This window comes from Charadrius vociferus, unplaced genomic scaffold (genome assembly GCF_000708025.1).
Source record: "Charadrius vociferus isolate BGI_N301 unplaced genomic scaffold, ASM70802v2 scaffold450, whole genome shotgun sequence".
NCBI classification, from domain to species: Eukaryota; Metazoa; Chordata; class Aves; order Charadriiformes; family Charadriidae; genus Charadrius; species Charadrius vociferus.
In genome coordinates, this window is record NW_009646931.1 from 3,954,340 (window position 1) to 3,977,073 (window position 22,734).

General features: G+C 41.7%; 1 protein-coding gene across 1 annotated transcript in view; it reads right to left on the bottom strand.

The window, feature by feature from the left end:
* The window catches only part of ANKRD55 (ankyrin repeat domain 55), a 48,338-nt gene extending 27,266 nt beyond the window's left edge, over positions 1-21,072 (bottom strand). The window contains exons 1-6 of the mRNA XM_009894693.1: positions 21,033-21,072; positions 14,400-14,522; positions 12,433-12,563; positions 10,235-10,344; positions 6,821-6,881; positions 3,122-3,250 (exon numbers count right to left, since the gene is read on the bottom strand). Coding sequence (XP_009892995.1) covers positions 3,122-3,250; positions 6,821-6,881; positions 10,235-10,344; positions 12,433-12,563; positions 14,400-14,522; positions 21,033-21,072 — 594 coding nt within the window. The remainder of the gene's footprint in view (positions 1-3,121; positions 3,251-6,820; positions 6,882-10,234; positions 10,345-12,432; positions 12,564-14,399; positions 14,523-21,032) is intronic.
* Positions 21,073-22,734: the final 1,662 nt, after the last annotated feature.

A 22,734-nucleotide genomic window follows, 5' to 3' on the forward strand; every position in this document is an offset into this window, starting at 1 on the left:
AGGCTATTTCCAAGGTGCTACTAATACTATTATGGTACAGTAGCATGTAGTATGATAGTGTATACTGTATAATATATACTATATTTTACTAGGTTTTTAATGACACCATTATCCAGAGCTGTTAGAATGGCTTTATGCTTTGTTCCAGTATCAGTCAACAGTTTTTTTGTTAAAAAGGTGTGTTTCCTTTTTGTTACAGCAATTATTGCTGGCTACAATGAAAGGAGAGAAATACCTCCTGGGATGCTTCTAATATAGCCCTATCTGCACCAGCTCTTAAAAATACTGCATGTGTAAAAAGCGCGACGCGAGATATTCTCACTTCAAACCAAAATGATCGCTGTTTCTGATGCCGATGTAACACATCTGCAGTGAAGGTGCGAACTCCAGCAGCAGGAGGTATGAGCTTTTCAATAGAGTAGACCTTAGTGCGGGCAAGGTCTGTCTAGTTGCACAGCTGGGACTCCACAGCCAACATTTGTCTGATAGGAGACCAAGCACCAAACATGCGGTCTTTGAAACAGCCACCGTGGAACAATTATTTCATATAAAACATGCTTGAGAATTTGTTTTCAAATGGCGGGCAATGATTTTTATGTGGTCCCACTCTGTGTTTCAGCCCAGTGTGAACAAACTGCCTCCTTCCTGCAACTTCTGAAACAAGTTTCTGTGCAGTGCCTCATCTTCCCCTTGCTGCATTTTTTAAAAATGAAATTAAACACAGGGCCCCATTCAGCCAGAAACAACCCCTGCAGCTGGTACTGCCTGAGCTCTGTGAGTCTCTTGGGCTCTGAGGATATTGATACAATTCTTAAAGGAAAAATAACCTTCTTTCCAGCAGCCTTGGAGGAGGCTATTAGACATAATGAAAATCCCACCCAGCAGGATTGTTGTTCTGCTCTCTGTCATAGCAGAGAAAGTCATGCCTGTCCACAGTATCTATTTCTCCTGGGCAGCAGAGAGCACTGGCTGAAAGTATCTTTTCTTGGCCAAGCCTGAGTAAAAGAAATATTAACAGATCTATTCCATGCTCTGGTATTCCAACTACCCCTTCTGGACCTAGCATATGGAGAAGAAGCAAGCATGTGGATAGAAGAAGCAATTCATAAGGCTTCATAGCAGGAATCTCTCAAGAAATAAAAAGCGGGGGTCATCCTGCACGTTTCCTCTGATTTTGAGGAGCAGCTTGAAGGCATAAAGAAGAGGGATTTGTGATTTGCCGCCACCTGAGGGTTTTGTGCAGTTTTAATTCCCCCCTTTCTCAAGAGTTATTCTGCACGTTTGTGATAGAAAGGTGGAGGTGGGAATTAATGGTGGAATTAAATAATAAAATTTACAAAATACAGAAGCAGAGAAAGATTAAGGTATGAGGGGAACTCTGAAGGCCCTGATATGAAAGGGATTCCTTTTTGTCTTTCTGTTTGACAGACAACCTGTCCCCAGGGCTATGATCCAGACCACTGCCTAGCCTACAGGAGCGTGCATGAGTTTCAGAGATTTCTCACTGGAAGCAGCCTGCGTTGGAGTAAGCCTAGGAAAAATGCACAACAGGTTGGTTTCAGAGTAGATACCTTATGTATGCTAAGGCAAAATAACAAGGGATGTAGCCCAATTTCAGACTGGTTAGGATTAAAGAACAAAGCTAATGTTGAAATAATGCCTGTTGCAGAGTCCAAAATATACCTCTACTTCAGAAAAACAAAAGTTGAGCCTATTGCACATGAACCATCTGTGGGAGGCTGTGGTTGAAAGAAACAGATTATTCGTTCTAGATGTCCTTACTCATTTACAAATATAGTATGTGGTAGTTCAGAGCTTTTACATGTCTTTGTTGACACATTTTTTAAGACAAGTGAACTTAGACCAAAAGGTGAGGATGCAAATATTTAGTCATTGTAGGAAAATGTTACTGGATTTTCATGCAAGTTCTATTTCTGCTTATCTGGTTTGCAGGTGTTTTGAACATTGATACCGGAACTTGCTATGGCAAGTGAGCAAGTAAAAACATATTTATATTATTTCATCTGGGAAGTTTTCTGCAGTAAACTGCAGGCATCAGATAGTAAATTGCACTTTATTTGAGATCACTTACTACCAATTGCATAATGCAGTGTTTAATGCCACATTAAACCTCTGAGTTTTTCTTCTCTAATGACAGCCTGAGTAATTTTTAGCAATTTGACTTATTTTTTTGCATAGGAGACAGGAACATACAGCTCAACAGGAAATGTGTTTGGCTCCTTGTCTTCCTTAATCTCCAGAGAAGTAGGGCCTCAACCCTTCAGCTAATTATTCCACAACTATAACTGTTTTAACTTGTGTTTACATTATATATATATTATATAGCAGCACCTCTCCTATGAGGAGAGGCTGAGAGAGTTGGGGCTGTTCAGCCTGGAGAAGAGAAGGCTCCGGGGAGATCCTATTGCGGCCTTCCAGTACCTAAAGGGGGCCTACAGGAGAGCTGGGGAAGGACTTTTTACTAGGGCATGTAGTGATAGGACAAGGGGGAATGGCTTTAAACTGGAAGAGCGCAGGTTTAGATTAAACATTAGGAAGAAGTTTTTTACTTTGAGGGTTGTAAGGCACTGGAACAGGTTGCCCAGAGAGGTTGTTGAGGCCCCATCCCTGGAGGTGTTCAAGGCCAGGCTGGACATGGCCTTGGGCAACATGGGAGGTGGGAGGTGTCCCTGCCCATGGCAGGGGAGTTGGAACTCGATGATCTTCAAGGTCCTTTCCAACCTAAACCATTCTATGATTCTATGATTTTATTCCCAAAGGCCTTGGGCAATACTATATAAGCTGCTGATTTCTGCAACCCTGATTTAGTAAAAAAAATTAGGCATGAGTTCAACATGAAGCATCACATAGTCCCACTGAGATAAATGATAACTTTGTTTAGGGCAACAGTGCTGAACCTATATTAAGTATGCTTTGCCCTCCAAAGATGATAGATCCTTGATCCATACCCACTGGCAAAATGCTCAGGCTGTTAGTGGGCATCCCTAGCATCCATTTCCCTCATTTCACAGACAAAATAATTGCTTTTGGAATATTTAGGACTCCACAATAGCCAGCTTAGCTCAAGGAACTGCCTGGTGAAACGGTGGTGGTGGCTCACCTGTACTGCCCAGTGCAGAGCTGTTTTGAAGTCTTTGTCCACCAGAGTCAGGTCTGCTCCCTTGTGCAGCAGAGTCTGGGCGTGCTGGGGCCTGTTGTGGAAAGCAGCCCAGTGGAGTGAAGTCATTCCCTGAAAGCCACAAACCCAGAGAGCAAATAGTCATCACTCACAGAAGCACCCTTCAAGTCTCTGGAGATAAGCTAGACAGTTCTGAAACCATTCAGGACTGACAGGCTCTTCCCGTTGCCTCTTGATTTGGAATAATTAGGAACAGCTTCTGAATTAGTGCAGTCATAAGGTGGAACCAAGCAATTAGCTTTTTGGAGTTATTACAGAAAATGGATACAAATACAAATGCTTCTTTCATATGTGAGTCTAGCCTGTTATAAACAATGCGTGGTCAGGACCACGATGTCTGGGGGATGGTTTCTCACTGATCAGTTTGGATCCTGTGAGAAAAGCCTGTTTTAGACTGGTGCTTTGACATGACACAGTGTGATGTTTATTTTAGGTAGTATCTTTGATCCAAAATAAGTATTATAAACGACAATTCTAGCTGGCAATAACCATCAAGCTAAGGAACTGACCCAGTGACATCAACAAAAAAGTCACAATATAAATATCTCATATTTACTGTTTAGGAAGGAAACACAGCAAATGGTAAGCTATTGAACTGCATTTTTATTCCATCTTGGCTGTGTTCAGTCAGTCCTGGAAGATCAGAGAATTCATGGCCTGTATTTGCACCTTCATCAGCATTGTTATACACTGCTATATTTTATTCTACATCCATAATATTAAAGATTAGCTGTATAAAGTTACTCACTGAACGCATTTTTCAAAAATTGCTATGGTTGTTCAGATGTAGTAACATTTGACCTTGGGCAGATGTTGTTTACTATCTCTTATCAGGGAAAATGCATTTCAAGGATCTTGTCTAGTTTCCAAAATGATAAAAAGCAAAACATGCAGAGGGCAAAAGAAATTAGAACTTGAACTAGAACCCCAAGAAGTCAATCAGCAACAACTCAGGTAAAGTGCAAGCTATAAAACATTGATGCAGACAGCTTATCAGTGCATTAATAGTGGAAGTTGTTAGCAGTGATTTTCTAACTAAAAGCTTGGATGCTCTAACAATTCCTCTGACTCATCAGGTATCTTATAAGGCTTTTCAAGTCCCCAGATGGCTTAAGTATAGGTGGTTACAAAATAGAGCAGTTGAACAAGAGCAGTTTTGTTTTTAGTTAGGGTTTGCAAAGCTTAATCATGGGGGTTTTGGTTTGGTAAAACCAAAAATAAGGGTAAAATCCTGCCCTAACTGAAATTAATGGGCGGTCTGCCATTGATGTCAGTGGACCAAGGTTTTGACCCAAGGGACTTAGTCCTGTTGACGGCCACTTAGTATCTGTGAGTGCTGTGAAGTGAGGCTTCAGTGAAGTGATTTCCAGCTGGGAAATGGGTCTTCACACCTAGTCCTGGAGAACAGGAAAAAACACTGAAAGAGGAGAAGCTACAGTGCACCAGGCCAGCTTTCTGTCATCCACTCTCAGTCTGTTGATATGGACAAAAAATCCCTGAAAAATCAACTTTCTGTCTGTTTCTACTGTGGAAACCAGCTGTAACATAAGAGTGTGAGAACTGTAGGTAGGGATCAAAGACCTCTCTAGTGCATCGACACAGCTCAGAGAGGTCAGTAGCAGATGATTAGGGAGAAAATATAAGAAACAAGGCTTGATGATATACAGTCACCTAACATTTGGTAATTAGGCTAAAGACTTCCTATGACATCCAGACCTCCACAGGGTAACAATGCATTTTCTGAAAAAGTAATTATTTTCATTTTCTTTAAAACTGCTGCCTGATAATTTCTGTAGATGTCCTCATCATTTTAAATGTAAAAACCAGTTAATAATAATTCTCTTTTCATCTTCTCCATGCAATTTGTAGTGCCATGGACTTGTATTATATCATCCCTCTGACATAGTTGCCAAGCTGAAAGTCCTATTGTAGTTAGTTTGTTCTGGTTGTTAGTCTGCCCATGAAAGGAAGCTACTCTATAACTATTACCATCTTTGCAGTCCTCTTCTATTCCTTTTCTTGTATGTCCTTTTTCAGATTACTCTTGCAGCCAACATTCAAGATGGGGGTGTGCCAAGGATTCAGAAAGAGCATAATGCTGCTTCCTGTTTTGTTCTCTATTTCTTGTCTAATAATTCGTACATTCCACGTGTCCTTTCAGAGCACCCAACTGAGCAAAGAGCATTGAGCTGGTTGTTGCGGCAGCTCACACCTGTGGGCGCGCTGCAGCGGGCAATGGTTGCCTAGCCCGCACCCATCTGATTTGTGCATGGTGATACCACCGCAAAGTGGCATCTGTAGACAGACTACTGTTTGTGAGAGAAAGCATGAGAGTGATATCAGAACTGTCAAAGCTGAAGATCCAGCAGAATATGATATTAAAGGTGAGACAGCCAAACTGTTGCATGTTTATGAAAAATAAGGAGCAATAAGGGACATAAGAGGAGAAAAAACAAGAAATGGCTGTAGAAAATATAGTGTGACACTTGTTTTGCCCAGATTCGAGGCTTTCTGAGGGAATGTTTCTTCACATTGTCCTCTCACAACCTTCATAAGTAAACCCACAGAAAGCCACAGTTGTGGAAACTATGAAACCTCCAGATGTATTTCTTACTGTTTAAGTGTTTGTGCGTTCATCGATGTGTTTTTCTCAAGTGTAAGATGGGAAAACAGAAGCGTTTTACTTATGCCACGAGAAGAGCTCTAATAGTGCAGTCATTTGTGAGGATCCACATTTTTCAGAAGACATGAATATTCAGGGCTTAGTACTGACACTCGAACAAATAGCTTTGCAATGCCAAATGACAGTGAGCTGGACTGAGTTCCAAATTGAATGTAGCGATGCATTACAGCAAAACATTATGGCTTGAAATTAGGATCCATGGTCCCATGCAATTAATTAGCAACGTAAGTCTACACCAAGACCAAGCATACGTCTGGTTTAGGTTGTTGCGAGCACTGTGTGCAAGCCATCCGGTGGGTAACAAAGGTTCATGGGAAGAGGGAAAATTAACAACCCTGTGGCAGTTCTGGCACCATGGAGAAGAGATGCATCCTTGAGCAATTGTTAAAGTGAAGAGAAACATATGAAAAGGCATCCAGAGGCTTACTTGTGTCTTGGCTTCTCTATTTGGAGAAGAACAGATTTGGGAAGTTAACATTTCTGTGTACACTATATATACAAAGGGCACAATTCTTTAAGGATCAGAGGACAGCATAAATTTTTGTAGCTCCATGGCTGTTCTGAGTAATACCAGCTTTCAGATCTTTTTCCTGAGAACAGTTAATTTAATGATGAGATCACTGGTAAAAGTGAAGATTTAGTCCAATGTCTAACTTCAGAAGAATCAAAAGCAATTTATGTCTTGGCAAGTGAGTTAAGAGATTGATTCAAGGTACCTCATAGTTGGCAGTATATGGAGAAGGTTTATTAGCCTAAAGGTGCATCACATTTAGTAGGAAAAATGAGATAATGCTTTGCAGAGTTCAGCAAAAGTGTTATAGAAATTTTTGACTAGTGCATAGTCTCATCACAAAATTGATAGTACAGTAGACTCTGATCAGCATGACTTGTAGGGCCCCAGAGCCTGGGACTGAGACTTGTAGCACAAGCTCACTCACCTCATTGTCCTGATGATTAATTTCACTAAGATTCGACTGCTGCAGAAGCACGTTCAGAAGCCTGTGGAAGCAATGACATAATCAGTGTTCTGTATTCCTGACTAAACCTGAAATATTGACATAATTTGCGAAAAAAACCATGCAATTTCAAGAAAAATCAGTATTGACAATGGGCACAGGTCAGAATCTCAGGTCTGAGCTTTGTTGTACTAGAGAAGCAAACAGGACTTTATGGCTTACTGTGACAAAAGGTATTTACTGCTGGGAATTAGAAGCAGATCCACTAGGAAGAATTCTTGTGCTGATTGCCAGGGTAGGATCAGATTGTGTAATACATACATTTGTGCAGCTTTTGGTAGCTTAGCAATTCATTGTCACGCTATTTTATAAAGTTTTAAACAAACAGAAATGTTAATGACAAATTTCTAAAAGGATTTTTCACTCTAACTCTTGGAGTAATGTGTTGTGTATGTGTTCATATGTATGTGTGTATGCATGCATACTATATATTTACACACACACACAAACCAATAGTATTTTACAAGGCTTTACAGTGTGTCTGCTGGGATATCACCATTGTTATGATATAAAATACAGCAATGCATTGGTTCACATTTTATAGAATATCAGACTACAAACACTTCCCTCTGGTGGAGGGAACAGTTACAATAAAATAAGTTACCTGAAATATTATTCAAGTGCAATAATATTTTTAACACTGCATAGATTTTGCCTTTTTTTTTTTTTTCCTTTTGGTATCCTATGAAGATGTTCTGAAAACACTACAGGTTTGGCAAAGATAATGGTGTTTTATAGTAGGATGCTATGTGTTTGGATCATGTACGTGGGTGGACCATGGAAGTAAAAAGGACCATCCTGTCACAGGCTGTAACAAAGCCAAATAGCTTAAAACCTAACATGGATAGTTCTATGATTCTGGCAAAAGGAAAGGTATACCCTTAGTGGATCCCTAGATAAGATCATGATGCAAATCTGTGGCTCATCTGAAGGTGTGAATTTGCTAGAAACATTCAAAACGTGGGCATTTAAAAGACATGCTGTTTTGCAAGGAAATTAAAAGATCATGAAATGTCAAGGAGAGAACTCTGATAAATGTACAGATAATACACAGAGAAATATATACAACCATGCATTTATTCCCATGGATAGGAAAATGAATGAAAATCTTTTGCTACTTTTCATCAGGACAATCTTTGACAACTTCCAGTATGTTTTCTAGTTTGAACTGTGCTCAGGTGTGTGGATCAGATCAAGTTGAGAATGTTGCATGCCAAAATTATTCAAAAGAAAGACATTTACAGTTGCTTAGGGATGATTTAGGCAATTCTACAGGTGAAAAGCTTATCCATGGGTAGTGCCATCATCAGGTGCCAGAAGTTCAATATTTTTTCTAACTAGAATATCCCTCAAGAGTGAAGATTGTGCAGATCCCAGTACTTTGCCAGGACTTCAAATCCACTGGTATATGGATATAAATACTTGTAGAAAGGGGATGTTACACCTCCTTTTCTGACTCACAAAACCAATAGCATAATGGAGTCATACTATAGGTACTCTGAAGAGGATGATATTTTAGCGTTGCTGCGATTAGTTTGGAACTAAACTTTGGAAAGGGGAAGAAACATTTTGTGGTCATTTGGAACAATGACTCAGAATTGCAGAAATTCGGTATCTGAAAACAAGTCTGGGTAAAAAGGACTAGTGAGCAGAAAGAGAATGAGATAACCATAATATGCTTGTAAAACCCATTTATCATATAGTTTTATAATCTAATACAGGGTTCTGTAGTTTAACCCCAGATATAATCAATGAAACCAGTGTATGTGAAGGAAATCTCATCTTCTGCATGTAAAACCTATCAACAACCACCTTTGGCTCACCTATCTCCTTAGGTGATTATGGCAATGTAAGTGCTACCACTGAACTATGTAGATATTCAGCCGTGCAACTGAGATTTCTCTGATATCTACTCTTAAAGGCATAGATCAGGAAGTTCGTGGATTCTCTTTCTACCTTTCATTCTAGGTTCTGTGGAATGCATTGAAGCACATAAATCAATTATCAAATCAATACATAAATTGGCTGATCACTGTCTCTGTCTTTTCATGTGGTACATGTGCTGCCTCCAGCACATGGGGTTGCAGCAGCGGGCTGCCAGCTTTCAAACTTGGCTGAAAAAATACTTTATAGCTGCCCACTGCATATACCCTGTTGGCAATGACATAGTATTCAAGATAGTGACAATGACTCTGATGGAAAATGCTCCCCCTCAGTCATCCAGGCATGTTTTCTGGGCATGGGGCAAACCCAGTAAGAAGACAGAGGAAAAGGAATTGAGCAACTGGTGAAGTCCTGTGCGGAGCAAAGGTCTGCCTGTATCCATAGAGAATGTGAAAAATATTCAGGGAGCCATGTGTGCTGCCAGTAAAGTAGATTACTGTTGCCTTTCAAGTAGCAGCATGTGCAGTGTTGTACAAACATTGTCTTCTTTCTGTGGAGGCTTTGTTTAATGATAGTGACCCGTATTTTTGCAGAAACCTCAAACTATTCTCTCCAAGTGATGCATGAAAAGCAATGACAATGTGGAAAATGAATAAAGCTGTTAAAAAAAGGCTGGAAAGCAAGATCAGCAGAAATGCACAGAAGTCTGATGTGGTCTGATACGGCAACAGCAGCAGAACCATAGACTCAGTGAGTAAGTCACATGAACTTTTTGCGTGTACTGAATGTTTTACCTGTCTTTAATGTCTCCCTATCCCTCCAGACATGATTTACTTAGGAGGTTTTTTTTCAGTGAATTTATTCAGATGTACAAATGAAAATTTGTTAAACCTTCCTGTTATCACAGGCTGGAATGAGATGCAGACGAACTTTCTTAAGACTTCTTGTGAAAACACTCTGTACTTGTTACTCCGCCTTCAGTAAAAGTAGTTAAAAACGAGCCAGTCCACCAAACCTCAGCTTCCCCTTTACAGTAGGGGCACTCAGAGAGGTAGCGGAGTGGAAAACTTTTCTCACATTTGCCATGCTACTTAGAGGAGAAGTCCGGAGAAGGAGCTTCTTGTGGGGAGGTGGCAGAAAGGTAATCAGGCAGGGGAAACCCAGGGTTTCAGCCTCTATTTTTTTTCTTCCCTCCTGCTCTTGGGATCTTAAACTGGGCTCCTCACCTTACTTGGGCATATATCTATGTTGCACAAGTGTTGTACAATGCTTTTCCTCCTCTCTACCTCCTTTACAATAACCACTAAACAAAGGAGCAAGTCACAGGTGTATCTGTCACCTACATCTGTCTGTAACCTTCCTGACTTGGGCTGCCCTTTGGGCTGGGTAGCTTCTGTTGGTGACTACCTGTTGAGATTGACCCAGCAAATGCTGTTGGAGCCTGGGACGTACCTCACGTCAGGCTCTGCGGTGGCAGCGTGTAGTGGCAACCTCCCGTTTTTGTCAGGTATGTTCTGCTTAGCACCGTTTCTGAGCAGGCTGACACAGCCTTCCAGCCAGCCCTAAAAAAGAAATTGGAGCATGTCAAAGAGGAAAGTTAAATGCATCAGGCCAGATCTTTGCTTGGTGGTTCAGGCATCTGTGTGTGACTGTAGCTGTTTCTGCCAGCAGGGGAACTGGTCTTTTGTTTCCCCAATATAGGTCTGTCAACACTGAAAGCGGTTCCCCTTCGGAATCTGAGTCTCAGACTAACTCGGTCATTCCTTTCTGTGATAAGGCGTTTTCTTTACACTGCGTTTTGGTTTTCTGCAGCTGTGGCAAGTACTGACTGACTAAACAGTGATTAAAAACCTGCTAATTCCTGTATCACTAGCAAATGCTACATGTATTCCTGCATGTGGATTTAATTATGCTAGGTTAACCAAGAACATGAGCACTTAATCTCATTTCCTTTATGAGATTTTAGCAGGGATGGCAAATCAATAGTAAAAAGCCTTAGAGTATGGTCTTATAAACACTGTTGCAGAAGTTCGAATTAGTGACAACGTTAGACTGAAAACAGCACCAAAACAGATGGGATGAATCAGTTCTTGGACTAAAACCTTCTATTGATCACCTCAACAAAAAAGCAAGTAAACTATCGGGTTGTGACTGCATAAATCTTTCAGCATATACTTAAGTCCCAGGGAAATCAAGCATGTATTTAAGTGTTGTTCAAACCTCTGCAGGCAATCAATAAAGACCCTTCCCTCCTGTATGAGCTAGGTTGGATTGGCATTACCGACATTTGTAAGGAAAAGGGGTGGAATGGTGGAATCAAAAGATCTCTGTTGCAGATCCTGGTGGAAGTAAAAGACCACCAAATTCTGTATGTGATCATGACAGTGGAGCTCTGCTGAGTTCAGTTCTCACAGAACTGAACAGACATCACAGCCGAATGCTTTCTAGACCTCTGATTATATCCATCACAGAAACAGAAATGGAAATTCCGAAGCCTGAGTGGTTTAAATCTTTTTCAGTCAATTCTTTTTTTCCAAAGAATATTTTTTCCCCTCTGGGAAAAGAGGAAGGAAAAAAGGAGCATGACACTAATTACGGGATTTTTAAAAAATATCTGGCAGAGGAAATGTTTATTCTCAAGTAAGTGGGGCATGCTCCTTGCACTGAATGAGACTGCCTGTTTTGCCGTTTTCTACACTTATTTTCTGGCTAAATATCGCATAGCTGAGCAGAAGCATTGTTTTTGTCCTGAATTTGCAGGAAGAAACTAGATGCAAGGGATGTGATTTAATTAGGCTGCCACAGTATCTGTTTAAATGAACTGGCGGTCATCCAGCCACAACTCATACTATGCAGCGTGGGTGAACATTCCTTCCTCCTTTCTGTCCAACAAAGAACAGAAGCCCATGGTCAGCCCATCTGCCCAACTTACTTGGTCCCCATCCTCTCTCTGTATCCTGAATTCCCTCCAGCGAGGAGTAGAAGACTAAGGATAAGAGGACCATCCCTTTGTGCTTCAGACAGAAAGCACGGCATCTCCCTTCCCAAAGTTCTCAGTGGGATGTCTGCCCCTACTATCACTTGCACAGGGGTTTATTGGGGGATTGGATTGCCTGTGATCTATGTATCTGCACTGACACCTGCAGCATCTTGAACTTAAGTTCGTAACCTGGCCATCCAAGGTCCAGCACTATAGTGAAAAAAAGCCATGCCCTGGTTCACGTGTTGTGCAGGAAAACATGTCTGCTGGACACCAGAATTTGAGATAGGAATGCCCTCTCTGGAGCATAAAAATCTGATGCTGATGGTAGGAGGGGAGAAGATAATCTGCATATTAAGAATGAGAGGGAACTTTCCAGTACACAGAAACAAGTGGCTTTCCACATGGAGGACCCTGGTCTAGTGAGATCACTGTACCATGCACTGATTTTACAACCCAAAAGAGAAAGGACACTCTGACAGGAGTCCTGATCCTTTTCTAATAATCATTGCTTCCAGCTTTGCAGTTTACGATTTCAATGTTGTCTAGAACCAAAAGTTTTGTACTTTTTTTTTGCTTTCTGTAGTATAAACAGAAATCTTATTTGGTCTGCACATTTACTCCCTTCACTTCATCTATCTTTCCATCCTTATCCCCCAAGTCTTTGTACCAGATAAGTTGCCAGAGATAAACTGGTACGTCCACAAGCATCTTGAGTATTAATATTGGCTCCCATCTTCAACAGAAGCTTCACTGTATCAACCTGGCGTCCTGACACAGCATGCATCAAAGGTGTGCAACCTGGGGAAGAAAGTCAAACGTTCTTTTACAATTTTCATTTTGTCAAAGCCATAAGATATGTTTTCTTATTTGCTAATGTTAGCACTGGCAAATTAACAAATCCTTTCTCTGACAACTGTCCAACAGTTGTACTCAGCTTTTTGCAGGCAGGGAGTAGCTGCTATGCCAGTTACTGACCACTGGTTTTAAAAAGAGCATGACTTCATTAGCAAAAGCCTTGCCTCATTAACTCTGCTTCTGGAGAGAAAAGTGTTTTTCTGTTGTCAAGCTCCCAGTATGAACTGTTGGCTTTGTACCCCATTTTGGAGGCTGATATTCTTCAGAGTGACTAGCAGTCAGATGGTGCTTGGCTAATTTTCTCAAACCCCGGTTTCGTTCTGTCTCCATTCAAAAGAATTATGAAATCAAGCCCTGTCCCACACCAAGGTGTATGCGTGTGATTTGCTGTGGACAACAAGTTATTTTAAAGACTGGATTTGCTCTAGAATATTTTCTTTTCTGTTTTCATGAGAACTTATTTTATACTCTGCAAACAATTTCTGTGCTGGAAAAAGACTGAAATCTACATTCAAACCTAATACTCAAATTTCATCATGAAATATATCTTTTAATTGCTTCCTCTTCCTTCCATTCTGTGAACTGCTGAACAACAGCAAGAGATTTTTCTGCAGAATCTGATGAAGCAATTTAAAATGACTAAGCTGGGAATAAACATGAATATTAGAAGCTGTAAGACTACTAGAAACTGCAGACACAACTGAAGAATAATTATTCTTACTGAATTCAACGCGGCTGCTGAGCAAATGCGTGCTACTCAACCTGAGGTTATGCAGACTCTGCCATATGTGCAGGATATGAGCCTTATGTTTTGTCTTGCAAGACTGGTCTTTAGTTACATTTGTATGTACAACCTACTAAAGCAGCTTATTCTGGAGCTGAAATACTTCCGTTTGCTGATCAGTCTATCTCCACCTGCTGCCCTTCATATGTAGTTCCTCTCCCATTAATGGTCTGGATTAAGAGCATTTTAGCTGGATCAAGCATTTTCCCTACTGACCAATAGATGTTTTAAAGGTAACAGTTAGGATGTCTGGTTTAAAGTGTAGGAAAAATTGGTAACATGGTGAATCTGGTAAAGATTAGAATAGATAGTGTTCATATGGTCCCTTTAATAGAAACTGCAATAAAAACATTCTTTTGAATAAACAAAGTCTTCCTTGAGAGAAGCTTCCAGAGATCTGTGGCTCTAGATGGGAAGTAGATGTATACAAAATCCAGCTAATGGACAGCACTTTGTAATAACATTAAATAGTAACATGAACACAAAATGAGAAGGAGCACAGTCTCACAAATGAAACAGCTTATTTAGATCATTGCACATTGTACAATCAACCCTTTGGCAAACAATTACATGACAAAATCATTCAAATGGTGTCTGTACACATACTTCTTAAGTGCAAAAGACTGGAACCCTCTACTCTAGACGTGCAGAGTGTATTGCATTTGGCTTTGATAAAAAGTATTCTTTTTCCTTCCCTGATATGACTACAATTTCTCAGCATCTCCCTAAAGAAGATAAAATAGATTCAAGATAAAGTACTGTCTGATTATAGCAAAACAACTTATTTGTATCCATATAAAAAATCTTACAACTACGGGGGAAAGAAGCATCCAAACTGAGCATTTCCAGTGGGTGTCCCAAAGAATAACTCAAATTTCCCATATGCTGCTACTAAGAACAATTCGCTGAATGCAAAAATCAGGATAAAAAAATGGAAAATTTAATTGCAAGCTGAAGCAACTAATTGCCTGAGAACAAGCTCAGCCTTCATTTACCCTCGCTGTCACAGCACTCCAGGATGGAAGGGTCTTCTCGAATCACTGCAGTTAATGTGTTCACATCACCATTAGCTGCTGCCTGGTAAACCACAGTCAAGTCAATCTCTTCTGCTGCATCACCTGCAGGGGAAGAGTATGTTCGTGAGTAAGCAGAGAGCAAGTACAAATGATTAACAGTGAAAATAATGACACTTATTTCACTGAGTTTTTATGACTATGTAACTTGAGGTAGAATAAACTGTATCTAAACAGCACTGTGGTTTTTGTTAGTCATCTGAAACTTGTTTTTCATCATAACTTCTTTCAAAAACTGTCAGACATAGACACTGAGAGAACATAAGAAAACTTCTGGAAAGTTTCCACCTCTTATAAGAAACCATACTAACATTAATGTCACATGACTTGAGAAACAATGAAGTAATAACTGAACTAGCTCATAATATTGCTGGCTACACTTTCATGAGAGACAGGATGAAATCAGGACCCAGGTGTTTTCAGTTGCAGTGTTATCCTTGCACCAGTCAGAAGACTGAAGCTTTTCACTTCCTTTCCCTGTGGTGTCCAGGGCAATTCTCTTCTCAGGAGAGTGAACTTCTGGCAGCAATGGTTTGTGTTAATAATTCCTGCAAAAAGGAAAGGCAGACTGTTGCTTGGAACCCAGGAGAGGTTGATTTTGTTTGGGAGTCATGGTATGAGTTATTATTTAAAGCACATGCCTTGCAGGAGCTGTTCCTGAACACGCCTCGATTTTTGTTTCTAGAGAAATTAATGTGATGATTCTCTCTTTGCTTCTTTGCTTGTAGCTTCCTTCCAGTCTGGTCACCCCATGGTCCACATGCCTACACCTCCTTTGGCTTCAAGTGGACTATTAAACTGTCAACTCCAGGAGTCAAAAGAGTTGATCTTTTGATGCAGGGCCAAATCTGACGTAATGGTAAAATGCTCTAGATATCTATTGTTGGTCAGCCACAGCCTCATGTTTAATTTTGAAAAGAGTTTCTGATCTCTGTTAACTACAGCTGCTGTGAGCTGTGCTGTTCACTGCGACTGAGGGTCAGAGCTACAGAGCATAACATTTGTCCAGGCACTGCAATACCTTGTTCGCAGAAGAAAGTAAGACTGATACCTAAATCACACTAGAGAGTTGATCAAAGGAAAGACAGTTTAAGTAACTGGTGTCTTATCCTTACTGTCGTGTCTTCTGGAGATAGCGTAACTATGTAAGCTGTGCAGAAAAAAGGGATATGGTTTAAAGAGAATTTGAAGAGTTAGTAAAAAGTCTTTTTCGTAATCAGATAATACACCATTAGTATTAACACATTGCTATGAATTATATTTTAAACATTGTCATATATATTTTTGAGTCATAAAAGATCTTTAAAGATAAAGTATTAGCCACCCTATTCACATTGTGATCAGACGTTGTCGCAGCTGAACCTGCATGAGCTCCACGCTGGGGTTTACTGCCCAGCGTAATTCCCCACATGTGACCTTCTCTCCCCAGGATGCAATCATCACTCTCGACTTCAAAACTTGGCTGCCATGGAAACACAATCAGCTCTTACCCTGGGAAAGGTTAGTCTGTCAAAGCTGGAGCTCTGGCTGGGGGCTTGGGAAAACTAAAAGCTGATGTTAAATCTGCCTTCACCAATGCACAGATTCCCTCTCCATCACTACTCAACTGAAGAGAATTTAATTTATTTTCTTTCTTCTAGCAGGTCTTTTAAAGTAAACATTTGATAAAATTTGGAAATTAAAAATGTTAAGTTGATTTTTATTCTGTTGGGGAGCCTATTGCTGAGGGAACTGTTCATTTGGCTCAGGAGCTTTGACCTGTGTGCTTGGAAGATCAGGAGAGACTAAGAGTCATTGCCTCAGGACAGTCATCATCAGTGACTAGTATATGAGAAAAGTGGCTTTACCACAAGGCCCATTAATCAGATTTCCTTATCACGCCAGATCTGCAGACTGCTCTCACAGTCGGTAAGCTCAGCCAGGACATGTTAATAACAAGCTCAGGTCTGACCCAGTCCCTTACTCAGAGGGGTGTAGTATGTGCTGGTTGGAAGGCAAGGAGGCAAGGCAGAGCTTCACCACTTGTGCTGCTCCTCTTGGCCAGTCTCTGGAGGTGCACAGCAGATGCCAGCCATGAGCACTGACACAGCTCCTCTCACAGGTGTGTGTGGTGGTTATTATATGGGAACGGTACAGAGAAGATGCTGCTGGCATTGGTAAAGAAACCATTAGACATACTGAGACAGACAGTAGATCAAAAGGGCCCTCACCTCCTTTTATGCATTGCACATGTGAATTTTATATTTTTTGCTGTTTAGCCTTGTAAGTACTGTTAAATTTTCCTGTTGTGAGTCAAGAGCAGAGCAATCCAGCCACAAAAGTAAACCCTCGATCTCCCAAGCAGAGCTGTTGCTTACCCGCAGGGCAGGATGGCAGGAAGCTGAGGACATGGATGCACACCTGCATTTGGGTCCCCGACTCCCTCTGCCCTTTTTCATCTAACTAAAACCAAAACACCTTCTCCCCTGTGCCTTTGCTTGTGTTGGACTGAATCTGCTTTCCCCAGAGCAATTGTCCTCCTGTATGAGGAGTGGAAGCAAAACTCTGAATGAATGGATGAATGCACAAAGATGTTTTCCCAATGCCTGTTCTCACAGAAGACGGGCTCCACTCCTGTTAAGGGATGGTGGCATGAAGCCACATCCAAGCTTCACCCTTCCCCACCTATAAGTCCTAGCTGTCAGAGCAAAGAGAGGCAGATGGACCTGTCTGTCACCCTGCTGCAAGGTAGACTGAGCCAGGAGGAATTGATAAGCGCCCATATTGTTCGTCTGACATAAAGCAGAAGCAGACTGACACCAATTCAGTTTCTGTAGGGTGACATGATTTCAAGTGGGGTGTCTTTAACGTGACCCGTGTGGCTTTGGGTGGGGGGAGACGATGAAGACAGATACATGGTCTTCTGATGCTTCACATGACAGGGAGCAAGAAATGCCAGGGGGGCTTGGATGCCATTTATGTTGGATGCACTTGGCTTCAGGTGGCGCAACATCTCCCACTTCATCTTCCTCCAGCTTACCCTGTCAAGGAATGAGGGGAGAACATGGGCAAACCTTGTAGGGCATTTCTTTTTGCAGACACCTTCCTGGGCAGGTGAGGAATGGTTTGGAGAGTGGGCATTTTCCAGAAGGCAGCAGTGAGTGCTTGTGTCCCCGTCTGTGAGCTTACCCTGCTGCGGAGCTTGGCTGCAGCTGGGGCACCAGCACCATGCGGGGTAATGGGATTGTGAACAGCCAGATGCCTGACCCTCCATCTTCAAATTTGTTAGTGTTACTTTATTTATTATCTAGCAGTTCTGTAAATGCCAGTCAGTACTGGTGCCATTTCAGGTACATTTCATATTTTATTTTGGAAAATTGCTGTGCTACTGTCAGTCAGCTTCAGGAAAGCAGAAGGTCCAACTAAGAGACTGTGTATGGAGCAAGGGCAGGGAGAAACAGCAGGCTGACACGATGGTGGTGTAGGAGGGCCTGGAAGAATCTTATTAAGCAAAGACCAAATGACATACAGGGTTGTGACATCTTCTTTGGTAGATAAAATCCTCAGAAAGAAATGAAGTTAAAAGCCAATCTGCCTGAAATAAGCTGCAGTGTTTTAAAAGTGCATCATTTCTTTAAGACAAAGTAATTGTCTTGTGGTTGAAAAAGGGGGTAAATAAAGAAACATGCAGAATGATGACAGGATTCAGAGCAATGAAATTACACTGCTTGTGACATTAATTCTCCTCTGACTCTCCTAGGAAGTACGCATGTTTTACATGATTTGCGATGTGTTGTTTTACAAAGTGCGTGTTAGATGTACGTAAGTGCATGCTTTCTTCTGCATTGGATTTTTAAGATCTAAATAAATTTGCTACAGTTTAGTGTATGTGGTCTTGACAATGACTGATTTAGACCTTGCTAAAACACTAAGTTTTGAAAACTGAAGGCTGGATAACAGGATAATTTATGTTCATTGTGAAGAAGAAATATTTATGTATATAATTTACTCCCGTCTTTCCCATAAACCTTCTTGTCTCCTCCAGTAGCCAAATGCCTTATGTGATTTCCCACAGTTTGTTGGCAGGACACAATACTGGGCAGTTTATTTGATTTCAGCATGTCAGTGTGAAGGGTCAGCGAGAGGTGGAATGGTGCAGTTTTTCAAAATCGTAGCTTGCTCTGTAATATTATGGAGACTCCAGGCCTCTGTCTAGCTTAAATGGTAAATATTTGAAGCCAGGTACAGCACACATTTAAATGGCACCAAGCAGCCTTAGGAGTGGAAGAGTTTCTGATGTTGTTTGGCTTCTTTAAGTCCCATATTGCTACTGTTGTTACTATTGCTAAGTATTATATTAATGAGCAGTAGCATAGGAAGTGTTGCAAAGAGACAGTACGATTTTCAAGCCTGGAACGCTGTTTTTTTTAGTCTATAGTTGGGATAGTTTTATGATGTGGGCGGTGGAGAAAGGGTTTGTAGGGGGGGTTGTATTATTTTATTGACCAACGTATATTGATCTGGTGTGTTTGAAAGCTAGTCTGTATTCTTCCATTCTTATAAATTGCTCCAATGAAAGATATTCTCCTTCTCCTTGAAAAAAAAAAAAAAAATTATGCCTGCTTTAATCAGTAATGTGCCAAGACTTTAACATGCTATTTAGATAAAATCCACCATACACTGTAAATTTTGAATAGAGCTTTCTTTGCATGATAATCAATGGGTTCAGTGTCCCATTACTGTGTGTTGTCTACTGCTGCTCCCCATCCGTCTCCCATGCAGCTAGCAGGGAAGGCAAACAGTAAGTCACAAATCATCTAATAAGCCAGCATCCCTGCAGTGGTGGTGGAGGGGAGACTATGAATTTATCTGGACCGGATCCTTTTGCTGGCGTGGAGTGTGATGTGGGGCTAGAGCTGATGCTGGACAGAAGGAAGGGCTGCAGATTAGGACCAAGGGGAGGTACAGGCACATGTTGCATGTTGCTTCCCAACTATCTCACTTCTATCCAGATAAGGTGGTTTGGGTCAGTAGTCTCCTACATTGCTGTCTGCCCCCTTATCCATCTGGAGACTTGACTCCTCCTTCCCGAGCCCTGGTCATATTCCAGCCTCATTCCTCACACCAATTCCAGCAGCTCCCTGGCAGCCATTCCCGTGGCACTGAGTGTGTAGGCTTTCCCCTCTCCCTTCCCAGCCTGAGCACTGCTGGGTCGGTGTGTGGCACAGAACACACTCGTACTGCCTGCAGGAGAGCTTGAGAATGGCTATTTGGAGCTGCAGAAGCTCCATCTGACCCACACCTCTGCCCTGATGGGGAAAATGCTCCTTACGTCATTTGGACACGACCAAGGAGCACCTGTCTCTGTTCCTACAGTACAGATCCCCCTTCTCCTGTTGCACTTCCCTTCCTCTTTTGTCCTTGCTGGGAGTACTTTTCATCTCTTGTCACGCAGTTTTGCTGTATGACTTCCCACTCTTCCCCATCTACTCAGGGTGGGACCCCGGCTGGGCTGGTGTAGACCAGGACTCGCAAGACTTGCTTCAGGCTTTGAGCGCTACTGTAGCTGAAAGGTAGCCACAAGTCCACTCCTTTACAGGGCCTGTATTTTCTTTGGGTTCACCAAAGAAGTGTAGGCAAGCACAAAAGTACAACCTGTGGTACCCAGCTGCTCAAAAGGCACCTCAGCATCTGTCTTCCCCCTGCCCTTCATCTTTTTTCTACAAGTCAGCACCTTCGTGGTGGGATGAGCATGGCCATGGACACTTTGCAGGTGTGCACTGGGAACTGTGGCCACTGCACACAGGTTATTTGGCAAGCTGACTTAAAGGGAAATTTGTTGCAACATGGATAATCAAACAGTGACAGCTTCCTGCTTTGGGAATGTAAAAGGAATGCCACTACATTCCCTATAGTAGATTAAGCCATAAGACATAAAACCTTGTATTGGCAAATAAAGACATAAAATTCAACCATTTAACTTAAAAACAGACAACAAAGAGACATTTATATTTCCATAGCAACCTTACCATGCAGAAAATCTTCATGTTGGGGCTTTTAACTATATCTTAAATGCACAATTATGGCAATACTTACCTATACAGCTAAGATTTGCTGAAGGAAAGTCGATCATTTGTCAGCATCTAGTCCTTTTAATATATGCAAACTAGTAGACTTATGAAAATCAGCTTCTCTTAAATTTTTACTCCGTTTTAAACTGCTCTGTTTGCTAATATTGCAAATTGGTTTTATATGCATAAATATCTGTAAGAGCACCAATATCGAATATAAACAATAAACATATACATACATCTTAATGTAAGCATAAGAGGAATCACATGCTGTTGCTATTGTGCTGAAAAATTTTATTTTTAAAAATCACTGTAGTAATAGGCTGAAATATCCCTGTCTAAAACTGAGGGAAGAAATTCCTTCATGTGTAACCAAAACAAATCTCTATGAGACCTGATCTTTTCCAAAAATTATTGTTATTCATTCTGTCAAATAATCTTAGTACATTTGCATGGGAGGCATGAGAGGACCAGAGAATTTTGAAATTAGTAGCAGGTGACTTACCTTTGTGCTGATCAAATACTGATGAGGAACTGAAATCCATTGTGGTCTATCTCATTATTTACAACCAGACCACACAAATGCCATCTCCAAGGTTTTCAGGGAAGAATCCCATACATTACAGTAAACAATGCAACGATAGCTGTCGCCAATCTTCTTGTCAGAGAATTAAACTTGCTTTACGGCTGCAGGTTGTTGTCAAGGCAAGGACATTAACACTAGCCCGATGGGAGCGGTATATTCTGTTTGTTATGGACCCTCTTAAAATGACATCGCTGGAAGCTTAACCGAGCTTCTGAAAAACGTCTCAGCTTCGGCGAGTAAAACTGCCTACGAGCAGCTCTGAGAGATGCTGCAGCTCACCCTGCCTCAGCAGCTGAGCGCTGCCCGTAGACAAACAAGCCTCGGCGGGTGAGTGGGACTTGGCTGGCAGACAGAGCATGTGCAGAGCTGCCAGTGCAGGTTGGGTGCGGACATCCTCGCCGTGCCGGACGAGCGGCATGTGCTGCACTGACCAATCCCTGCGGGCAGGCTGCCTGTACTGCGGTGCTGTCAGCATGTGCCTGAGGATGGTCTGTGAAGTGATGTTTTCAGAGATTACTTGTTTCCTGATGTAACTCTTGCATGGAGAACACAAGCTAGCAAGCTCTTTTTACCTTAGTTTAGTGCTACCCAATTACAGTTAGTTTAAGTACCATGTTTAATGAAAGGGTAATAACTGAGAGCACATTGCCATGGCTGAAGTGGACAGTGATAGCTCCAACAGCATAGTGCAATAGATATAATAGGTCACAGCGGATGCTCTAAACCCATTGTCTGACAAATCACCAGTAGACCCACGTCTTCACGCTACTTTTTGGCTGGGCCTCTGCCTCCCTAAATTGGGAACTCAGACTCTGTTCCGTAAATGGGAGGGAACGCTGGTAATCTTTGCTTTTTGCTGGGTTGTTTCCATGGAAGAAATAATAATAAATGGGCTGACTTGGAATTTACTTGGAGCAGTAGATCACCAGCAGTGTCTAGGGCCTGGTAGATGGGAAGGATTTAACGGGTTTACTTAGCACTGGTGCACTGGAAGAGACACATCACTACTGCTGAACAAGGCAAACTAATGTATGGGAATTAGGAAAGGCAAGACACTTTTGGCCCTAAAGCACAGACAGGTCCTACACTACAGCTATGCCTAAGTTTGGTCAGCCTAAGAAGCCCCTAGACTTGGTTTACTGTATTTATTCTATTCTGGTGTTTTGACTGATTCCTCTGACTACAGCAGATGCTGGAGACATAACATACCTGTGGACACTGTAGGAGTTCTATCTGGAGCTGATTCACATCCCAAGCATCTGCTTCTGAACCTAAATCCAAACTATGTGTTTGGGAAAAGATAATACGACCCAGGAAGCAATACAACCTCATCAGCTTGAAACAAAAGACCAGAGCTGAAATTCTCCGTAATGTGGTAGTGTGATCTGCTAAAGGGTCCTTAACTGTTGAACGGCATGTCGTTGGACTGTGGAGCCAGAAATTGGCTGTTTCTTTCCTCTGCTGCTGACGGGTTTGTGCTTTGGCTCCTCTCAGGCCCTTTTTATATTGAGTAGGGATCCACCGTGTGGCAAGTCCTGTCTCTACACTCTGGGAGCAGAGAATTAGTTATGCAGCCGGCAGCTCCTTACTGGCATGTCCTTGCCAGGAGGGTGGCTCTGGG